The sequence below is a fragment of the Ooceraea biroi genome, chromosome 8 (genome assembly GCF_003672135.1).
Source record: "Ooceraea biroi isolate clonal line C1 chromosome 8, Obir_v5.4, whole genome shotgun sequence".
Taxonomy (NCBI): Eukaryota; Metazoa; Arthropoda; class Insecta; order Hymenoptera; family Formicidae; genus Ooceraea; species Ooceraea biroi.
Window position 1 is genome coordinate 7,316,993 of NC_039513.1, and position 23,479 is coordinate 7,340,471.

At 36.8% G+C, this 23,479-nt stretch overlaps 2 protein-coding genes and 1 long non-coding RNA gene across 4 annotated transcripts; 1 reads left to right on the forward strand and 2 right to left on the reverse strand.

Moving 5' to 3' along the window:
• Positions 1-110: 110 nt before the first annotated feature.
• Positions 111-15,436, forward strand: LOC105287829 (tumor necrosis factor alpha-induced protein 8-like protein). Of its 2 annotated transcripts, none has more exons than XM_020034422.2 (4): positions 111-711; positions 11,446-11,754; positions 12,508-12,800; positions 13,157-15,436. In XM_020034422.2, exons 3-4 carry the CDS (start codon positions 12,510-12,512, stop codon positions 13,508-13,510), a joined length of 645 nt encoding a protein of 214 aa, XP_019889981.1. In that variant the 5' UTR covers positions 111-711; positions 11,446-11,754; positions 12,508-12,509; the 3' UTR covers positions 13,511-15,436. The 2 variants fall into 2 exon arrangements, with proteins under 2 accessions (XP_019889981.1, XP_011351938.1); XM_011353636.3 differs by having other exon boundaries at positions 11,446-11,524.
• On the reverse strand, positions 4,123-11,416 carry LOC109611558. The gene is made up of 2 exons (XR_002193980.2): positions 9,476-11,416; positions 4,123-6,973 (listed from the first exon to the last, which is right to left on the reverse strand). It is a non-coding gene; the product is annotated as an uncharacterized LOC109611558 (long non-coding RNA).
• Positions 15,437-15,497: 61 nt separating the features above from the next.
• On the reverse strand, positions 15,498-23,473 carry LOC105287825 (DDB1- and CUL4-associated factor 12). Its single transcript, XM_011353630.2, has 7 exons — positions 22,702-23,473; positions 21,403-22,397; positions 20,870-21,325; positions 20,525-20,755; positions 19,757-20,041; positions 19,463-19,628; positions 15,498-19,110 (listed from the first exon to the last, which is right to left on the reverse strand). The coding sequence occupies exons 2-7, from the start codon at positions 21,486-21,488 to the stop codon at positions 18,955-18,957; spliced, it is 1,380 nt and encodes a 459-aa protein (XP_011351932.1). The 5' UTR covers positions 21,489-22,397; positions 22,702-23,473; the 3' UTR covers positions 15,498-18,954.
• Positions 23,474-23,479: the final 6 nt, after the last annotated feature.

The following is a 23,479-nucleotide window of genomic DNA, read 5'->3' on the forward strand; positions in this document are numbered from 1 at the left end:
ATCTGCTTTAAATAGTAAAATTCATTTTTCATATTCAGATAAAACTATTTATTCATCAATGTACGGGAGAAATTTCCGTTCAGTTCAACCTTTTATAATGCGACATTCTACTATTTTATAACCATATAATTCCGTCTATGATCTTCCGTCTGAATTGGTTAATTACATATTAATTTTTCAACACTTTATTATTCTTTTGTTAATTTAATTTAGAATACAAAAACACAATATACTTACCTCTCTCACGGCTCAGTGTGAGCACTGTGAGCCGTGAGATGAAGCAGCGTGAAGTTGTGCACCTCTTGCATGTGTCACGTTGGCACCGCCCCCGGTATTCCTCCGCCAATCGCGCGTCGAGAATCAGTGCCATGGTAACCGGGGTGGGCTCGTACATATCGCAACGCAGGTCGCAGTGATGTCTCAAACGTTGGTCGGCGGTGCACCGTGGCAGACGTTTCGTCGGAGAGTGTCGCGACAACCTGACGCAGTAATTCCGCTGCTCGTGAAGTGTGTCAGTCACTGAGGTGCCCTATACATTTCTTCACGTCGTCGTCAGTTGCGAGTCAGTGTAATTCGGAAGCGCTTCGTTACAATTGGAGAACAACAATCGGGACTAGAACGGAGAAACGCGATTACACGCGTAGTTGTTCGTAGTGAGACTTCGTCCTTCGCTGTCGGGTCGCGCTCCCGCGGCCCACAACATTAGCAGAGGTTAGTGTGCATGTCAAAATTCAAATCGATCGACGCGTGCGATCGTTCGCGCGCTATTTCCCGGGAAGTTACGCGAGCTCTTCCTAGCTTGCCAGTTATTTGCGCTCTATCTTGATGAATTACATATAGCAGTGCGATCTTTTTCAACAGACGGTGGCGCGGCACGATCGGTCATGAAATTGAAATTCGCTTGCGCGCGCGCGCGTAATTTTATGTACTATTTTCTCAATTTTTTACGTAACATGTTTGCAAGAATAAATGTATATTTGCTGAACATATGCGCTTTGAGATCCGAGAATCGACTGCATTTGTGTAGTCGAGGACTATCCTCTTGACATGATTCACTTGCCGCCCATTTCGGAGTCAATTTGTTAATAATGAGAAGAGGATCTCTAGGACACATTCGCTATGTTCAGCAAATATACATTTATTCTTGTAAACATGTCAATAAAAAATTGAGGAAAGAAACCCAAATCAAGAAAAGAAAATCAAAGGAAATAACGAAACTGGAGAAGAGAAGATAGTAAATTTGACAACAAAAAGAGAGATTACCATTTACAGGCTTTCTGAATAATAATTTTATAAAGAAATTTATCTTTATTACTAACAATAAGATTGACGCATGCTTCTGCTAGAGCTTTAGTATCTGAATCTGAATTAAATGAATCTGAAAAGTTTCCCTATTCATCGCGTTGAATTTCCGCGGATCATCTCCCTGATGCTTAGGAGAATTACTTAAGCCGTACTTTTTTTAAATGAATTAGAAAAAAAGGACCTAATTGATAAAATATATCAGTTGTTACGTTATTATAAAAAAGTCACATTAACTATAAATATAATAACTATATAATTTTCTTAGAATATAGGAAAATACGTTTATTTTGTAATAATACAATGATAAAATGACGATTCATGATTAACAGCTTCATGAATCATCACCAGGAGATAAGTAAATTATCAGTAAAAAATAATATATAGTGATATAAAAATTATGCAATTTTTTCATTATTGCACGAAAAAAGGCACGCTTAAAAATTGCGCAAGTAGAAATATATCGCATTGCAATTAACAGGCTTTCACACACTAATTGTTCTTGAGGACTTCAATTATAAATTAAATATAAATATAAATATCGCAATTCATTTCATTTCTGTTATCCATTTACTAAATTTAAAACTTTTAATCGATACAGGAAAATTTTGATGCAAACGTTTGTGTGCCGATTAATTAAATGAATTATAAGTCAACATATATTTGATTATAAATTGGTAAATGATTGTCGGTGCGATGATACAGCGCAAACATTCGCCGATAAATCGGTCGTATCTATGTTTGAAACCAAGTTAAATCAGATTTTACAAAAGTGATGTATTGTAAAAAAATGCATCAAACGTACTCTTCCTGACAATCTTAAAATAGATCTCGATTAAAGTGAATTTACCGGAGCCATTATCGCGAGAACGTAGCGATCGAACAAGAGATTAAATTGCGGAAACTCATGAGTGGGCAATTCGCGCTACGGAAAAGAAGCGTTTTGCAACGACACGAAAAATCGTCTTAATTGCCTCGTTTGTTCGTTGCAATTTAATATTGTATCATTTAGAACGCGGCGCTTTCAACGGCTAAACTTAAGATTTTTCAATTGGGACTAACATCTCATCGAAATATCGATTTAGTTAACTTAATTTAGTTTCCCCAACTTAACTCAACTTTGAGATTTTTGACAGGTAGAATTAGAAACAGAAGAGTCATTTTATCAAAATTCACTAAAAGTTGCTAAACCTGTGTTTATTATATTATTATATCATTATATCATTAATGACGGAATTATCAGCGCAACATATGTTTGAATGCATGTATTCACTTCTAATTATTATAATTGTAATTATAACATAATAGAGAGAAAAAATAGTATTTAATTAACTATAATTAGTGCTGACCGCGTCCGAGAAAATCGATCCTAACTTCTGATTGTAGCCAGTCGATTTTATTCCTTTTTCATGTATTATTCTGTATTATACATGGAATTATTCAAATTATTCATCTATAGTTACTTAAACTGAAATGTGACTTAATTTTAACATTGAATTGCATTAAATAGTAATAAAAATTATTAATTTTTAATGTGTTTGTCTAATTAATTAATGAAAGGGTTTACTTGATTTTGTTTTAAAAGAAAAAGAACAGAATCACTTTTTTATTTTTGATTAACAAGATATTCTATTTTTAATTATAATTTCGACACTTTAAGTAATTAATATTTAAATAATTATTCAATAATAATAATAATAATAATCAAACAGTCATGTATGATTGTTTCTAAAATATAATATTGCTCGATAGTTTTTTAAAACAAATCAATATGTACATACAGTCGATATATCGAAATAAGCGAATAATTTATGTTTAAAGCCAACCGCCTGAAAACTGATGATTTTACGAACAAAATCGATGATGATCGATTGTTACAGAGTGAAATTCATCCACACGGTGCATGAAGTTTATTGATACGGATACGTATCAGTAAACACGGTGCACAATATCAGTAAAATATTGAGAGCATGGAATGCGTAAAGTGTTTTATCTGTATCATCTATTCTATAAAATGCGCATAATAAAATATAAAAAAGTACATGCATACTTTAAAATTCATTCGAAAAATCATACTGTTATCTCCAAATTGTATTAAATATTGTAATAAATATTTTTATTATACTTTTTAGTACTTTAATAATAATAATAAGTAAGCGCGTGCGCTGCCTATAATTGATTGAAAAAGTAATCGATATGTAATAATGAAATTAAATTATAATAACTAACCATTTATAATTTATACATCTTTATGCATCTACACAAATCGATGAATTTCGTCATGAATTTATTTCGAAAGTACTAGAGAGAGAGAGAGAGAGAGAGAGATTGGATATTGTGTTGAAATTAACAGGATCTGTTGTAAGCGTCAGTTTGCTTGCTGCAGTTTGGTAACGCGTATGAGCATAGAGCAAATGTTTTTCGAGCGTGTGCAATCGCGCACGCGGTTACGTCCGCACGAGTGCGCCGTAAATAGAAGAAGCTAACGAGTAACCGCGCGATGAATGAGGTTGTTGTTAAGCGCATTGCCCGCGCTCGCTTCCAATTACGGCGCAGAAGAACGCGATGCACCGGTTTTTCATAATTCCACGGCAACGTACACACGTGCTACGTGCGACTATTACATTTCCCTGCGAGTCGCGAGCGAGTAAACGGCTGTATTAACCGTCGACTCCTTGAAGCGTGCAAGTCCGCGCGAAACCGGCCTGATGCGACGACTCTTGTGGCTCTTGCCTGAGGAAATTCATGTCTTCCGCGTATATTTAGTCGGCTTATATATTTTTCATAGGATAAACGCTGAAAGAACAAGGACAAAAAATGATGATAAATGCAATTTATTCGTGAGCGACTTACGCGGCTTACAAATAATCATGATTATGATGATTACATTATTTAAAGCATTTAATGCGAGATACGTTTGTGAATGTTTTTATCTCGTTTTCTATAGCCTTTTTGACAATAAAACAAATTAAATTGAATTCTTGACTTGATGATGATTGATTAATTTATTTTTCATCGTAAGAGTTGTTATTTCTCTCGGAAATTCTCAGAACCGTTAAGTTTTAATATTATGGTTTAGTTTCAAACTATCGAGTAATTACGCGTCCGTGAAACATTTACGAGATTTGTAAAATATACTAAAATACATGTGCAATATAGTGCAGCATATACAGTTATACAGTTACGTACACAAAAGTATGTGTGGGTGACGTAATTCTCGTAGGAGAGCGATGATAACTGTTATATTAATTTTTCTATTTATTATTGCGACTTTGCCGCAGCAACATAATTTTATAAATCTTTATTTTTTATTATCCAAGCACGCGTATATTTTTCAATTAGTATTATCGGTAGCCTTGACCAGTACTTTCATATGAGAGAGGAAGAGATAGAAAGAGAAAATAATAGAAATATAGCATAATATTTTCCAAGTGTACTAATAGCTATTATATTTCTTGCGTGCGCGTGTGTGCACATTTAATTAATAATAATTCTATTAAAGTTGAATAGCGAGTTTCTAAATTGAATTAAGCTAAGTTATTCCAATCCTATGCGTTCTACTGTAATTTGTATACATTAAACATGAATATGTGCAATTGCTTGTCACTGTTCGTTTGTTAATCGACTTGCAGGTATCAATTAGCACAGAGATACTCACTTCTCAAATTTGAATGATTATTAATTGAGTAAAGTAGCTTTTAAATATATCTTTTAAAACAACTTATAAATATTATTGCAATAATTTTTGTAGCCACAATTTCCTCGAGAAATTTAAAAAAGTTGATTAATATACGCTGTAATAGTTATCAAAAAGTAGCAATTTCGAGCTTTTACCATTTTATCGTCTCTCCAGAGATGAGCAGAATATTCCGAGATATAGAGGACTGAATAAATTTGTACACACTTTAGCACAACACACGTGTCCTTTACGGTCGTAATTTCCTGCGAGGTCGTTTATAATTCTCACATGGCCGAAAGAGACTCGCTGGGCTCATGGCAGGAAATAACATGTCGCGTCTGCCTTTTTCGGACGTAATGATTCGTCGACGTCATATTTCGCGGATGCGCTTCTTATTCGAAATTTCCTTTCTCCCTTTCTCTTTTTCTGTAAATCCGTATTCTCGCACGTGCGACCACATGCACATTCCTTCGTACACGAGATGCATATCGCAAATAACCCGATATTTATAGCGCGTGCAATTTCTCTTCTTCCCGAGAGATCTCTTGCGCCAGGAAACGAGGCGTGCCCTCAGCAACAATAATTATATTAACTATACACATATTAGATATAGTTATATTAAAATATAACAGATTATGATAAATAAATGAAGCTACATGAATATTCTGGCATCGTTGTCAATCGTCAAAGCATGTACTACATGTTTTGATTCATTGTATACGATTTTTATTTTGTTTCGCAGCCAAGAAAATCGCAGAGTGTACGTTTCAGAGGAACTCGAATGGAAAATAATCTCTTGGCATACTAGCTCTCTATATTCTTCATCAACAGAATACAATTATTTCTGATCTCGCTACAAAATTTTTCCGCATCGCGTGAGTCATATAATTATCTCCATATTCTTCATCAACAGAATACAATTATTTCTGATCTCGCTACAAAATTGTTTCACATTGCGTGAGTCATATAATTATCTCCATATTCTTTATCAACAGAATACAATTATTTCTGATCTCGCTACAAAATTTTTTCGCATCGCGTAAGTCATATAATTAGCAAAAGCAAGATGATTCGTTGTTAATATATTGTCTCAACGTGAATACCTGGATAGACCCAACAGTAGTCGTGCATTTCGTTCCGGCCAAGTGCAACGATCTCGCGAACTTGTCTTTGACAGATCGGCGTGCTCTTTTGCGTGGCGGGCATAATTCATCTCCTAACTCGTCCAGCGAGTCCATAGAACTCGCGGACCACGTGCTACGTCTATGCCTGTACTATCTCGTATACCGTACGTACGTACGTGCGAGCGTTCGCATGTGCGTACGAGTGCGTATACGTCGGAGTCCGGGGGCAGGTGGCGGTTGTCCCGAGCAAAGATGTTCAATTTAAACGAGGAGGGGTACGCGTGCTGCCGGTCGCGCAGCTGTCGGCGGTATCGCTGCGACAGCTGCATCTTGGGGCGCGAAAAGAAAGCCGGAACAGCTCGAGGGGTTGCTGGCAGCCCTCGATGCTCCTCGTCATGCCGCGAATGTTACGAGTGCAGTAGCCAGTCGGTCCGTGGCTCTCCGATCGATTTCTACCGGTGGGAAAGTTTCGAGCGCGAAGGAACAACGAGCAGGAGGAACCTTGAGGGCCAAATTAAGCGCGAATTAACTTGCCGCACGGTTCATTTCGTTGTAAGATCGCAAGAGACGAACGTTGTAGACGATTGCGGTGATTCACGGTGCGCGTTGCACGTGAATCAGGGGCAAAGTGATAGTGGCCTGGATTCTTCCGAGTGGCGATTAAAAAGAGAGCTTGCGAGGGAACTTCCAAGGGATCTCCGTCGTGCAAGTAATGCTCATTAAACGAATTTGTAACGATTAGCTTTGTCATTATGGATCATTGTACACTTACGGTCCGTTACCCCGACTGGTGGTCGACCCCACTATCGGACACATCCGTTTCACTCTTGCGGGAAAGCCAGTCGACGTGTCTCCTTAAACGGCCAACCTAAATTTATGGACATCGGAAAATGTTGATTGTTAGTTACTCTTCTTAATCGTCCTTCGACACGTCGTCGCGATAATGCTAGGCAGATAATGCTGGCGACTAATTTTAGAAATGACGAGACCTTGCAGGTTCGCGGCACTCACGGCCGTAGACCGTTGCGCGCCGTTTTTACCGGATCGTTAGCACTAAATTTACGGATATTTCTTGTACCTAATTTTACTGAAACCCGTCATATTGACGGATACGTTAAAATTCGATTTTCCGGTTTTTGATCTTCCGTTTTTGATTTCTCGTTGATAAAAAAATATTAATTTTGATTTCCGTATCTTTAAATATGAATGCTTAATTCTCAATCTTTAAGCGTGAATTCTCAGTCAAATTGACGGGTTCCGTAAATCTAGTATTAGCCCTAGTAAGAAAAAAATCAACTGATTTTAAATCATTGTTTCCCATCGACACGCCACACATCAAAGAACATGCCTACGCATAGGAAAATTTGAAAAAGAAAGTAGTCGTAAAATATTCGCTTGTGAAAAAAGGTTGCATTCAAAATTCATGAATTACTTTATTTTACTTGGGGTTTCAGGCACCCCTGTGTGGGAAGCTAGTGGATTAAAAAGATGCATGTGTTGTATTCTACATATATGTGTACATACATACATGCCTGTGATGTTGCTACGTACTGTATTCATATATCTGCGTCGCGAGGGAGCGAAATAATTTGCGAACGAGCCTCTCTGTTTCCGCGTTCTCTATCTCTTCTCATCGCGAGATTCGCGCTCTTTACTTAACGAGTGTAGCTCGTCGTCGTTATAACGACGGCGTTTAAATCACTTAACCTGGCGTTGACGTAAACGTTGAACCTACCCTGCGCCAAGAGGAAGAGAGAAACGGTGTCGAGGCACGCCAACGATATCCGCGCGCGCGTGTACAGAGAACCGATAATTACGTTTGCCCGTATCGGCTATAATTTACGGTGACATTGTTTCGCGACAGTCGAGTTCGCTGAGTGCCGATATTGCTGGCGCTCTGAAACCATCGCAATTCCGGTGAGTGCAATTTGCGATGCTGCGGACACGGGAAAACGTTTCACGGCGGCATCGTCGTGTTTCCGTCGTTGCGAATAGGCGTAGAAATTATTTTCACGTGTCTATGACACGTCTCTTCTGGCTATCTTTTAGGAAAGAAATACAAATTTGAGCGCTAAAGAGCTCGGTGAGACGATTCCATTAAAATGAATGTGTATATATATTTTCTTTGGTAATTTTAATTATAACTTAATGCCAAAAACTAATTTTAATTATAACTTGATGCTAAAAACTAATTTAAATTAATGTTTCCAAATTTGTACATTATCGTGAATATATCATGCACGTATCGCGTCGCGAAATTCTTCACATTCAACCGGTTCTCATCTAATGATTAAAATCGTGGAATCACCGGTTTTGCAGGAAACTCACGGACTCATGAACATTTCGAATTAAGTTGGTGTAGTAGGGAGAAGGTAAATCGAATCAAGCAAGCAAGGTATACGAGGTATACTTATACAGGGTATGCTTATTTATAGCTGCCGATCGAATATTCTGAAGACAAGCCGCCTGATAGACGGTCTTGAAACATGCATGCGGGAAAGAAATAGATCTCTAAAGAGACTCTGGTTTACTCTGATTAGTTAATCGGTCTACATCGGAATAAGCGGATCTTCCTGTGCGTGGAGAGACACTTTCTTCGCTCGTAATTGTCATCAGCGATTAGAAAATGAGAAAATTATAACGTTTTTTTTTCACAAGTTCTAACATATAGAGTGCAATTGTTTCTACAAAATTCTAAAATAAATCATACATCCCTTATAAAAAAATGATATTAAAAAAATGCGACAAATAGATTTCATCATCTATGTCGTTTTTCTTTTCAGCTGAGAAAGAAATCTGAGACATTATATTGAGTTGACCAGAAAGGTCCGCATGCTGACCTCCTCAGCAAAATTCAAACGCTAAACTCTGCATTAAGATGAAACAAAGTTTTGCATTACGGAAGGTCCGGTAACATTTTTTTGACAGGATTCCGACGCAAAACTTTGTGATATTAATTCTTAATCCTCCGGTACTCGCAATATCCAATAGATACACGTAAGATATTAATACTTCAATTCATTTTTTCCTAATACAGTTATTATTCACATCCTAATTCTTGTCAATTTTTTCTTCACTATTTTTTTATACTTTTATATTTTTTATATTTTTTTATACTTTAGTGTCTGGTCTATTAGTCAAGTACTAATAAAAGTAAAAAATATTTCAAGAAGCAGAGAAAAATAAAGGGAAAATTAGAATATCTGTGAGATACAGTGCGATCATTTGTGGGAGAAAAATATTGCGACTACCGAAGGATTAATATAGAGTAGTATTTTTAATGCAGAGTTTTGCATTTGAATTTTGCTAAGAGGGGATCGGCATGGACTTTCCCGTCAATCCAATAATACATTTAAGAAATTTAACGTACATATACTTATCTTTCGGATTTGCCAACGTGTGACACGCAAATGATCAAGGAAAAAGATAGGTTTTTTTTCAACTCGTTGATGTTTTCACATCGAGATACTTCGCCGCATATTCTAGCAAGGAATTGCGCAGTCCGATGAACGATCGACTATCGGATAACCGCTTGTTTGTATGAGCATGCGACGACACAGGTGCCCGAAAGCGCCGACGTGAACGCCTAAGTGAAGCACCGACGAGACCATAGAGAGGCTGACAGAGAGGAGAAAGAGAGCGAAAGTGGCCAGCGATCGATCATTCATAACGCGCTCTCACGCATCTCACCCGTGCGATTCTACAGCGCGCCAACAGAATTCGCGGGAGCAGAACTGTTTCGCAGGTGTACACCTGGCAAATAAAATGTGGACACAAATTAATGTTACTAAACGAAAATTTCGACAAAACCAAGATCGAAGCAATTTTGCCTTTCATTGAAAATTTTCAATAATTCTACTTTTATTGCGGTTTCCGTAAAGAAAAAGAAAAAATATATCTGTCTGGAAATATGACATTTCAGTTACAATTCTAGTTTCAGTTACAAAACAATGTCGCGTGTGAATAATTAAATATAAATGCGCGCAGCGCATTCTGTCTTTGATGAAGCTTATTATTTCATAAATTATTTCATAAAATCAATTATTGTGTCTCTTTTGCAGCTTTAATCTCCAACATCTAAATTTTTTTCTCATTATATTTTTATAATATATAAAAAATATATTATAATATATACGTATATAAGAAAATTTTATTATACTTGACAATATTAATAAGTTGTGTAATGCGCGAATTTTTCGGAAAGCCGGTTTCGGATCGATGCGAGATGTTTGCGTTTTATTAATCAACTGGCCGCTATTTGCCCGGCCGTTATAGGTGATCAAAGGTGAATGAGAGTCTCTGGCTTACCTTGACGCTCCTTACAAATCGATCCAACTGCCAAAGGTAGTGCCTTATATCGTGTGCCCCTGGCGTGTGTGGATATACGCGAATGTAGCGTGCGACACGGATGTCGTTGGCTCGCATTACATTTCATTTCCAGCATTTAGGATCGTTCGCACTCGTCAAGACAAATTGTACAGACAAGGGAAAGGTTCTCGACCACGCGATCATGCTGATCTCTTTCAACGTAAACCCTAAATCTTAAAAAGTCTACGAGTTACATCTAAAAACATAAAATTGCAAATAAGCGCACGAAGATTAAAAAAAAAATGCTTTTATATATTTGTAAAGAGAAAATTTGTCTATTTTAAAGCAATGTATTAAAGATTTTACACAAAAATATTTAAAATGCGGTGAATATTGTATTCCTGGAGTTTGTCCTTTTGTTGAAATAGCTTTTATCGATGTCAAGGTTTATAGCACTGTAAAACATTGTACGTGGCATTTATGAGAATGTTTACGAGACACGAGACAAATGTAAGAGATATTTTTCGGTTTTCAACTAAATAAAAACGAAAAGAAGAATATTCGCGAAATCTTTCGTTGCAATTTTGTGTTAACTCTTCATTGACGAATTGCGCATTTCTTTTATTCCGACCGTATTCGAATGAATTCATATCCTTTTAATTCAGGCAACGAAGCGTAATTAACTTTATCTCGACTGGCTTTTGTGGTGCCATTGTGCTTCGTAGAACCGAATAATGATTCGCTGAATGTACAATATTTCCGGGAATAATGCTTACTTTATCTCATGTCAATAAACTTAGAATTATATGAATGAGAGGAAGTACTTTTATTGCGTTATTATTATTCGTTTTATTTTATTTATTTTATTCGTATTAACTTTTATGAGATGAATAATCAGAATGGTAACTTTAATGAAACTCTAATGGATTTAATGCAATTTTTTGCATTAAAAATACAAGTTTTTTTTCAATTTTACATATGTTTATATAAATGTTTCTGGATATTTTTATCATTTTTTTAACATTGTCGCAGGTGGCGTGGGGCACGGCCGTCATGGAATTGCAGAGCTGGTTGCTCTATCATCTAGTGTCCGTCACCGACTGCAATCAAGGTAGAAAAGAAGAAGAAAAGTCGTTCGTCGTGGCACGCACACTCCCATGAACCTACATCATTTGTGTTAACGCATGTGATGTCGATTCGTCATTTAAACCTTGGTTATTTTAGTTACGTTTGCCTGAGTTCGTTGGACTGTTACTCATACACAATTCGCCGCTTCTTTATTTAATTTCACATCCCGCTATCACGATCCAGAGGAAACGGTGGTCTACCGATGATTTGATGGTAAGTGCGTCGTGCAGAGATACATACACGTTGAGATCATGGCAGCGTCAATCAAGATAAGACACAGAGCCGCTTTCGCGGCTATTCTCTAGGGACTTGAAATTGTAATCGTTTCGTCTCTTTAAGTCGACTTTCTACCTTTGTACTAGATTCGAACGCGTAATTCTTTTGTTCTCTCGGTTAGAACGTACGTTATTAAAACTGTTGAAGTTTCAGGGAAAAGGAAGCGACCTGCTTTTTTATCGCACTATTCATATTTAGCACTGAATAAATGTTATAAAAAATAAATGTTATAAATATATTAGTAGTTAAGTTACGTGTTACTTAATATAGTATTCAGATAAATATGTTAGATAAATATATTAGACTGACAAACAAGTTTATGTAAATCTGTTTTAGCAAAAGCAAAACTTTAATATTAATTCTTAATAGTTGACTTTTGGTTAACCCAATAGTTTAAATTAAATAAAAATTTAGAAGAAAATTTAATTTTATGTTAGCTAAAAATTAAGCTAGAAAAGAAATCATATTTTGGGAGAAATGCTAATTTTAGCAGATATTTGTAACGTTAAATGCTAAGTAATTAGGATTAAAGGTTCGAAACGCTGAATGATCTTTTTTTTACGTCGAACAAGTAAAACTCGGAATTGTACGGTCGTATTGCTAGATAAGATGTAGTGTAAAATAAAAGAATGTGGGGCAATATGTGTAATATCTATATGCTTGGTCGTTCATTGTGCGAAAATATTGCAGTGATGCAGTCGGCAAATACAATTGGAAGCGGCGGCGGAGGCGGAGGAGGATCGTATCCCACTGGTAGCGGAAACGGAAGTCGCACCCGCGATTTAGGACTACGTGCCCAGAAGAAGCTTTTGGGCCGTCTGGTGTCTACTGGCGCTGGTCGATCGCTGTTCATTGACGACGCCACTACATCGCTGCTCGACAATCTTTACAAGCTGATGGAGAGCGTCGCCAAAAGCAATTCGCAATTAGACAAGAAGGAACCTGAGAAAGTCCTCAAGAACATTGTCAAATTATCTATTAAGGTAATTTACATAAAACGCAAAGTGTAATCTTTTATTTCGTTGATGTACGAGCTTGGAACTGACTAGGAGAAATTTTACATTACTATTTTACATAACTTAATTTTTTCATAATTTAATTATAGAATTTAATTTATATTTTTCAATCAAAATATTAATATTAGTAAGTGTTTTACAACGATTAATTATTATTTAAATTACAATATTAAGAAAACAGTGACAAACTATCCCTAGTAAATATATAATAATAAATATGTGTGTGTGTAAATCTTTTATAAAAATATCTTTCTACGTTACTGATTTTACGTTACTAGGTTGATATTACCTGTCTCAATAAAATCACGAAATATAATTTACAGATTGGTCTCGTGCAACGTAGTCATCAATTCCGTCCGAACGATGCTGAGAAACTGGAAGAAATCCGGGAAGCTCTGGGAGCGGTGGCGATGACCGTCGTGTCGTTTTACGAGGTGGATTACAGTTACGACCAGGAGTATCTGACGGGTTCGCTGGAGCGTTGCCGGTCACTGGTGCAAGAACTAATAAAGCCGCACCTCACGGACAAGTCGTCGCAACGTTGCGATCAGGTGTTTGATTTCCTGGCGTATCCAAAGTTCTTGGACTCGGTGTTCCGATACGATTCCGAGCACAGATCTATCCTCGGCATGCTAGTCAATGACCTCAACAAGGCGTTGGACGCCAGGCGGCTTTGATTCCTCAAGTGTGAGCTTTACACAACGCTGATAACGGCGAATCGCCGATCGGTAACATGATGGTTGAATTGCTGGATGGATGGCTGTCCTTTTAGGCTGAGGATAGTGATCGATGGCGAGAGGCGCGAATGAGAGGAGCGAATTGATCGAACACCGCACGCTTGAACTTTGTTTCACCACGGTAATCAGGCAACAGTGTTCTCGGTGAATACCTTCGGTGTGACGGCAGTCAGCTTAGTTTCTCGTAGCGGTAGATTAAAAAGAGGTGTTTCTTGTTCGCGATCATCCCAAAAAAACTCAGCAACCGAATTCGGGCCATCCCGCGCAGATCACTCGCTCACTCGATTTATGCAATAATTGTCTGATACTCCGCTTATTTTAAGAACATCTACGTTACGTAAAAATCGTACGGTGTACATATATTTATGCGTTTATGCCACACAACACCACATAAGATCGTCAAACTGTAGCAAAAAGGAGTTTTCAGGAATTACACAATGAGCTTATGTGCGGAGTAAGATGAATATAATATTAATAATAATAATAATAATAATATTAATATTATTATTAATATAATATTAATAATAATAATTAATTCTGAGGACTCTGCATATCTTTTTCTAATGATACGTATTGGTATTTAACTTTCTTTGATAATATCTTTGTTTATATTTATTTTATTCTTATTTATTTATCACAGGCAGAAAGACTATATACGATTTCTATGTGGTCTAATTAAAACGTATTAGAATGTAAGATACTGTCCTTACGCTCCTTCCAAATTGTTGTCAACCTGAAGTTACCTTTGTTTGAGAAGTTTATTCAAATTCGTACCTATCTTTATCGTAACCGGCAAATACTGTACTCGTAACGATACGATGTATACAATGACGTCCGTAGCGTCGCGACGATTAGAGTAGTTGAAAATAGCTAGATGCTAGAGTATGGAAACACCAGTTTGTGGTTGTAAAGAATTCTCTCTCGCGAAATTAAAACTCGCCTCGCGAGAGCGATCATCCGCGATTATCCGCGAATCGCAATCGGTACAAATCGTAACGTGACGGATCTTGGTGATAAATGACGGGAGAAATTGCGGAAATTGCAAAGGTCCATCAATCGTTCGACCAAGACGATATATCAAAGTGCACGCGTAGAGCAAATTGTCCGTATTTAGAATCTTGTAACGACGGTGAAGGTTACTGTCTCGCATGCAATAATAGTGGATTGCGTGAGCGAGAAGATTTCCTCCTCACGTCGAGCTGGAAGCCGACGGCGGTCACGCGACGGTCACGAGGAGCACTTGTGTGCCACGTAATCTTTTACATTACCACGATTCCACATTTAGATAATATTGCCGGGATGAGAGTAAATTCTTATCTGAAAAGGTAGCTTGATATTCAATTACACGTTACGTGTTCCTTCAAGAGTCACGGTTACATGACATTAAAAAGAAGATGCGTTTTCTAGTGATTTGCTTTACACAGTCTTGTTATTTAACTTGACAAAACGCGAATTTTTTTGTTAAAAAAATAAGAATAAAAATGTGACTACTTTTTTATGCGACTTTTTGTAATAGATACTAGCTAGCACGCGTGAACGGTGAGATTGCGAGGACCCCAAGATGCGCGTTACCGTCAACATAATCCACTATTAATGTTATTGCTTCTACGTGCATATTTTTTACAATACTAGAGGAACCAATTCCTACATATCTGATTTAAACGTGACTCGATTCCGATAATTATAAAGAGGAGATATTGTAGAGATGAAAAGAAAAAAAAAAAAAGAGGAAAACTTTATTGAACTTTATATTTTACGCCTTTTTTGTACGCGGTATACACTCACTTTACACGTTATTTGTGATGATGTCAATATTAAGAAATGTTGTATGGGTACTATGCCATTAATAAATTATTAAGAAACATCACCCACGTGTGTCTATTGCAGTTTGCGCCTGGGGAGAAAAAGAAGAGTAAGCACCGTCCAGTCTCAAGAGCTTGTTATATTTATTTACATAGATATACGAAGTCGCACATATATAAAGTTACAATGATATTGTTCATTCGCCGTTTTCATCGTCCGATGGAATTACAATGCGTGTGCAAAGATACCGTGGTAATTATGGTAAATTATCAAAAGTTACCGTTCAAATCATGCCACTGTGATTAGCTTACCGCTTACTCTTACGATAACAACTGTCGAGTCGATGTGACAAACCGAAACGTTCAGAGCATTGCGTACATAAAAAAAATATGTACACGCTCGAGTATAAAATTATCGATTAATTGTTTTATCGATTACGTTTATTATCACGTTACGGATCAAGTGGCAGTAATTTGAACTCGAGTCCACGTATGATCGTATCGTGCGTTCTGAAAAAATTTTCCTGTGAAACGATGCCAAGGAATGTTTCGAGAAACTACCCCCGTCAACTATTGCTCTTTTATAAAAATAGGCTATTAGTGTTGCAAACTGTTTCGGTTAAAATATTTAATTTAACGATACCTGCAAGAGGCGAAGTGTAATATTTATGAATTTTTACATACAGTATTTGAATCGGCCAACGATCGAAATACTGAATTGAGATATCGGTATCCCGTATATAGTATATACCAAATGCACAATGTGGTATGCTACAATGTCCGCTGCGATTATGCTACAATGACGAGGATTCTTCCTTTATACTCCTCTTTTTTTTGGCGAAACGGATGCCCATGGTGCGGCTTCATTTTTTTCCCCTCGATGAAATGCTATATGTATATCGGATCGTTTACATAGAGAGAGGGAGGAGCGTGAGATTACAGAACTATTGTGGATACGATGCACACATTTACCTAGCTTACGTGATATCGTGATTTCATGTGATTATTATATGTTAACAATTCATAATCTCATAAGTATGCGGGTCGGGAATATATCTTGTTAACATACACGTTCGTTATATGCAGTATGATGATGGTTCAATGATGGTTCGTCATCAATTTTCCCTCGTTCGCGAAAGGCGCTCTTTTTGACGGTGGAATGATGCGTCGACACGCGTTGTACAACGATTGATGCGTTCAACTATTAAACATTACGTCGCTTAAGTACGGCAAACATATGCTATACCGGGCGTCTTATTTCCTGAATAGAGTTTGAGCTTGTTCCGACCAAGATCGGCGGATTCTATCGGCTAAAGTTTACCTTCGTAAGATATATTTATGATGAAAATGAAACGGGAATCTATCATATGCGCGTACAGTACAAACAATGGCTCCTATTTTTTCACTTTTTTCTTTTCTCTCGTTCTCCCCGATTGCACACACAGAAAAATGCGGCGTTTTTTACATAGTCACGGATGTTCGATCTTCTTATTGCACGCATCTCGTAATCTATAATATTTTCTAGCCGTGTCAAACACCAACTGCAAGGACCACACTGCACACGTCTGATAAAGCTCGAACAATTAAATTTCCGTTGAGCTCAGTGTTTCAGCTGAATTTTCGGCATTAACAAAAATATACGACTGGTTCGATGAAATCCGCAACAGTGGAGAGAGATGAATATAAAATGTATTCCTAGGTGACGGTATTTCTAAGATTATTGTGCTATTAACTTTTAGAATTCCTTTTTTTCTTTCAAAGTATTATTAAACACTCATTTGCCGAACATGTTAATTGTAGTAAAAAAGTTGCTTCCGTGATCAGGATAACTTCGCGATGTCATACGATGAGATAGCAATACGTAGGTAAAAAGTTTTAATTATTTGGTATTATTAATTACGTTAAAATAAGTTTTATGTATTAAACAAAGCTCGTGTTCGGAACACGCTTACAATGATAAAAGCGCCTTCAATTGAGAGAAGTGACTTCTGAGCCAATCAGATGATTTTTCAGTCACTTTTAAAAACACTTTTATCGTTGTAACGTTCTGAACATGAGAGCCTTCATCTCTTGCGCGTTGCTGTCTTGAGGCCGGTGTTTTAACTTCAACTTGATAGAGATTGTATTTGGTAAAACTTAATATTCATCGCTTATATAATTTTCGTTGATATAAGCATTTTTCCTTCCATTTATATCATATTAACATACATAGTCATAGTCATACGTGAACATAATATTCTAAAAAAAGAAGTAAATTATTTTTTGAAGGCTTTTGTTGTCATGTTTTTATGAAGGATATCCGCGTGCATTACTTCGTTTTGAAAGAAAACCAAAATATATAATTTCCTTCTTAAAAGTTTTTAACGCAGTATCTCAGCCAAATTACCCTACAAAAATAACATTCTGAAAATTGTAACAATTTTTTATACTATATATAGTATATATATTGCATTACATTTGCACACGGAAATTACGAATCACAATTTCGCTTAATTAGTAACATAAAATTTTACATATTATCTAATATCGTCACTTAAGGGAATCCTGGAGTCGTCTGTTTTTTTTTTTACCATGAACTTTGTTCCAACTACAATTCTTTTTGGCTGCATGGAACAATAAATCCTTCCTCATGTGCATCTCTAAAATCGTGACCAAGAGTAAAACGGAGCACAAGATTAGGTGCCTTGATATCGTGCAAAAGGATTTTCCATTCTGCGCAACCAATGAAAAGATCCATTAAAAAAAGTCCTTCACTTCGTCGCTAATACAGACGACTCCAAGATCTCCTTAAGATTGTTAGATTCGGATCAGAAGGAAACACTATTCTGAAATAATTGAATTGCGGATTCCTTTAACAAAGTTTTAATAATTTAAAGAATATGGCGAATCTGAATTGTACTGGAATCTTCTCTGTTAAATTCAATATTGAAATCAAGTGGAAACATAAAGAATTAAAACCTATTTTTGTAAATTGAATTCGACATTTTACTCGAAAAATTATATTCAATATATTATGTCTAAATACAATGACATAGTGTATTATAATCTGGATGCAACTAGTGCTCATTTTTTAATGATTTGAACTCTTTTTTTTACATAATTTTTAAATATGTATTATAATCAAGATAACATTTCTTCAATTAATAGAATATTGAATTATTATGGTTACATAATATTAAAAAAACAAGGAAAACATTAATCTATGTCCTTTAAACTAAATTTATTAATAATGTCGATAAAAATAAGCTAACTCTGCTGGAATAGGTTTTATAGCTTCAAAATAGAGACAGAAATTGAAACAATCGTAAAATTATTTACATTATCTATACGCACGCGTACAGATATTATATACAATTGTTTTTGAAATAAAGACTCAAGATGATTGAAGAATTGAGAAGATTCGAAAAATGTCCAATCGTTTCCAAAAATTCGAAACATTAAATTAATGAGATATATAACACATATAGTCAACTGTTCAGATAATCAAACAATCAAGTCACTCACACATGCATACTTTATATACGCTAATCGTTTAATTTATCAATTATCTTACTAGTTTTTTATTTGCTTAATCTTAAATCTTCATTGCCATAAACCAGCGTAATTGCCATACAGATTTGCGGGCAATGGGCCACCTGCCGTAAAAAGCCGGGTACCTGATGCGTCGTAACAGTGCGTGTAAATAGCGGGGGTGTACTTCACATTTTGGAAACCGTCGATATACTCTTCATCTGGAAACTGAATCCAACAAAATGAACATGTATCATTTTCTTCATCGTGTTACGTATCATTGCATATCCACAAAAAACATATTTAAAATTAAATTTAACATGAATGCGCGCCTCCAAACATTTTGCGATTATTACTTCGAGTATTTTCTTATAACACAGATTTGTAGACGCATTAATGTGACTTATAAATTTATTTTATGATCGATCTAAGTTCCGAAATTGTGATCGCTAATAAAGCAACTCAGTCTTACAATGTGCCAACTCTCATAAAAATAATTGCAATAATTACCGAAATATTTATCAAAGTGAACCAAAATGAGCGTTATATTCAGACGATAGGTAAAAAAAGCAAGACTTACCACGTATCCTTTCGATGCCTTTAATACGACAGTCCTGTTGGAGTTTATGGAGGATTCCAGATATTTCTGCGCCCTAACGTCGTAAAACATAAGCATCCCTAAGCCAGTTCCGATCGTGAGAACGGATCCTTGAAAACTAGCTGATCTGATACCACAGCCGCTGTATCTGTATAAAAAATGTACAAAACATGTGCATAATTATTGCTAAATGGAAAAATATAAGAAAGAGCTCCTTGATATATTATTTATTATATATTATATATATATTATTTATTATTTGATATATTTATTTACCTTGATGGTATCTTTTTAATTGGCTGTAAAGTACGTGCGTCCAAAAGCAGAGTATAGGAGCGACATCCAATCGCGTAAACACCATCATCTTGTACAGCAAGACAAACATTCTCCTGGCAAGCTGGCAGTTTTCTGGATATTTTTTGTTTGAAGGACTCGGCTGACCAGATATGTATAAAACTATTGAGCGTTAGCGCCGCTATTTCTTTATACGCTTTGTTGAATGCCAGCGCCCGTACTTTCTGAGCGGACTTGCATTCTTTCACGCAAACAGGCTGAATCAACCTGAACAGTAAACAACAATCCATAACATTAATGTGAATAATATGTTAATAATAATCATATTCCTTACAACAAACAAATAGCTATTAAAGATAGCTATTAAGTGTCAAAATAAATTATTTAAATGGTTTAATAATTTTCTTGATAATTATATTATATAAAAAAAACTCACTTCTTTTAAAAAAAGGTATGCCAAAAAGATGCCATAAAAGACGCCAAGTACACACGCGATGCTTTCGCGATAATGGAAAATCATAATTACATAAAAAATTATAGTTTATTAGTTAACTCGTATTTAAAAAAGCTTCTACACAAAAGTAATGATACGTATGACTTGAACTTGATCCATTTAGCCGTTATTAAAAAATCCAATAATCGAAAGCGCGCGCAACTAGTTGCTTCATGAATATTCACGGAATGGTCTCGTGCGTCGCTTCGCGAGACTTGGCGCGAGACACCATCGTGCCTCTTGATACTTAATTTTACCTGTGCGTAGGTACGTCCGCTTTATCAGGAGCTTCAGCAAGGTCACTGTCGATACGCCATAGTGCCATTTTCGTGTCTCTGGAGCCGGACACTAAAAACTCATCGTCCAGCCAGCACATATCGAACACCCAGTCCCTGTGGCCGCTCTCGCCGACGCAAACTGGATCCAAAGTTGGTAATCTGTATATCGCTATTTCATTACTATTTCTCGCTCCGGTGGATAAAAGAGTTCTGCAAGAGAGGGAGAGAGAAAAAAAGGAGCAGATTAATTTTTGTCTACAAAAATTACATTTCGTTTACGACTGCGATACGCAAATTCCGTAATCGCGCGCGCGGAGAAATCACCTCGATGGATTGATTTGAACGGAATGAATCCCACACTGCTGCTCGGGCATAACGTTGCTGCCCGGACTGAGCTGTCTTCCGTGAAGAGACGGGATTTGGTCTAGCTTCTGCGTCGCCACATCGTAGACCATAAGTTTGTTGCACTTTGTACCGAACACTACTTGTCTGTCGCTCAGCCACTGCGAGCAGAATACTTTGTTCATGTTGTTCAAACTGACCGAATACTCCTTGAACAGGTCGTGGGTCAGTATGTGCCGGGAACCATACTCTTGATTAATCTTTCGCACTTCACGTGTGTTCGTTTCACGTGCACGCACATAGTCCACAAAGTTGAACGACGTTCTCAGGAATTGTTTGCCCTCGATGACCGTCTCGGCCTCGTCGTCACTCGACTCGTAGCACACAAAATCGTCCGGCTTGTCCGGCTTCCGATTCCTCTCGTGTCGCAACGCCAATCTGAGGGGAACGAAGAATTTGATGATTCTCTAGGTATAAGAAAAGCAAAAATCAACATAAACAATTTTTAAATTTACCTTTTAGCCCGGCGTTCTTCCAACCTGCTGCTATTGGAGCACGGAGGATACCTTCCATATATCGTCATTCTTTGTGTCTCGGCCATTATTATTATCAAAAGTTTAACAGACTTTACAATATTCAGGCAACTCGCAAGGAACACTGAGTATTATTGTTGAACAGGAAAGTCTTATTACCGAACGTAAAAACAATGTCGAGCCGTAATTGCGTGTGTCAAGTAAGAAAAAAACGATCGTACATCAACAACGCGCAACTTGAAGAGATTGTTTGCACGTACAAGCAGTTTTTTTTTAAAGCTCTTTTAAATTCTCTGATTTTTCTTTCTCTTCCTCCTATCCTTAAACTTTTTGTTTTACTTAAATTTTATTTACCTATTTGTTTACTCAAAAATTTTGACAGGCTGTATTTGAAACTAATTGATTACATTCGCTGTCAAAATGTACAAAGTCTATGTATAAAGAAACTATTCTTCTTCTAAAGAAATCAACTTTGAATTAACAATGATAAAATGTACAGATAAACTTGGAGTTTTGATCAGGACACTAATCTGACAAGGTCTAATTCCGATCAGTTTTCACTGATTTCAAAAAACAAAATCAGCTTTTCCTGATTTTGAAAAATTAAAAGAAAAAAAGAGTTAATCTACTGAGAGACACATTTACGTCGTGCAAATTGAATTCCTCTCTCAGTAAATAAAATATTTTATATTTTGCTTCTGGCAAATCGAGGCAAATTAGGTATCTTTCTACTTTGTAAATTGACTTTGTAATTAGCTAGTTATTCTATTATTTTTATGAAAATTTATAGTTATCCTCAAGAGGATATATATATATATGTTGGATTGCAGCTTTGTTGTAAAACAAATGTAAACTTTTATACAATTGCGATAGTTTTGCGAGATGAGAGAATTCAAAATGTATTTTTATTTAAATTGCTTGCAGGTGGGCTGGCACAGGACAGGTTTGCCAAATGTCTTCAAAGAACTGTACTCGATCTAAAATAATCAATGAAAAAGTTAGTACATTCATGTGCTTTTAAGACATAACGATTTTATTAATCGTATTTTTTATTTGTTTATGAACGATATTTTCTCGTTGGTTACACGGTCAAAAAATTTTGGACATATTGTCGCAGCACTTCCGAAACGACGACAAACCGAACTCGTTTCAGCGAGGAATTCACGGCGACGTTATCCGGCGACGGTGGGGATATAAAATGAAAACTAATGCCCCACTACGATAAATTCCGGCGACGATTATGTAGAGAGATAAAGTAACGATTGTTTCAATGTTACTTACCGTTTCAATAGTTGTGTTTCCCATAAAAACAATACGACACGAGAGAGCAATGGATCGACGTGTTTTTTTTTTATGTTGCTTGAGCGATACGTGTCCGTGTGATCGCTCGAAGATGGTCAGCTGGCTGTGGAGGATGATGCTCCTTCCTCGGTTGTCTCGACGAACGTATCGTGAAACGAATCTAACCACACTCGACGTAACGAGTGCTCAGGGGTATCGTACGTGCGGTATTCCAAGTATTGCCGTGGAGTCAGGAACGTGTGCTGAGTGCGTGAAGCCAGGACAGTCCAGCGTAGTCATGATGATCGTAGAAACGTACGGGCTGAGTGCACGGGCTGCACCGCCATGTTGAAAGCCACACTTTAATACCTTAATAATGACAGGAATGCCGATAAAACGTCGACGCTGTTTTAATTCATATCTCGTAGAGCGTTAGCGTTTATTTTGACAATATGTATTATTTATATGTCGGAAACTGTCGGCGTCAGTGTATGCATGATGATTCGCGGAGCTTTTCACCACGTGCATTCCCAGAACTGTCAACACCAGCATAACCAAGCTCGATACTCCCAATCGCTCTCTCCTTCCTTGTCACTGACAAACTGATCCTTTCAGTCCTCTCACACGAACCGCGGAGCACGGTTGCTTTTTACACTAGGCCCGTGTTTTTCGATCAGAGTGCTGTGGCACTACTGGTATGTCACTGACAGTACCCAGGGCTACGTTCGAAAACTCTACTCGGGGTTATCTCTATCGCGTTGGAGTAAGAAAGATATAG

Bases quoted from the DNA above. Each gene is read 5' to 3' on its own strand.
- LOC105287825 (XM_011353630.2), bottom strand. From the start codon at position 21,488: ATGGCCGAGACACAAAGAATGACGATATATGGAAGGTATCCTCCGTGC. The intron at 20,042-20,524 runs GTAAAATTAAGT...TTTACTGTTCAG, and splicing joins GCGGACGTACCTACGCACAG to GTTGATTCAGCCTGTTTGCG. The intron at 19,111-19,462 runs GTAAGTCTTGCT...TGTTGGATTCAG, and splicing joins AGGCATCGAAAGGATACGTG to TTTCCAGATGAAGAGTATAT.
- LOC105287829 (XM_011353636.3), top strand. From the start codon at position 11,467: ATGGAATTGCAGAGCTGGTTGCTCTATCATCTAGTGTCCGTCACCGAC. The intron at 11,525-12,507 runs GTAGAAAAGAAG...AAAATATTGCAG, and splicing joins CGTCACCGACTGCAATCAAG to TGATGCAGTCGGCAAATACA. The intron at 12,801-13,156 runs GTAATTTACATA...TATAATTTACAG, and splicing joins TTGTCAAATTATCTATTAAG to ATTGGTCTCGTGCAACGTAG.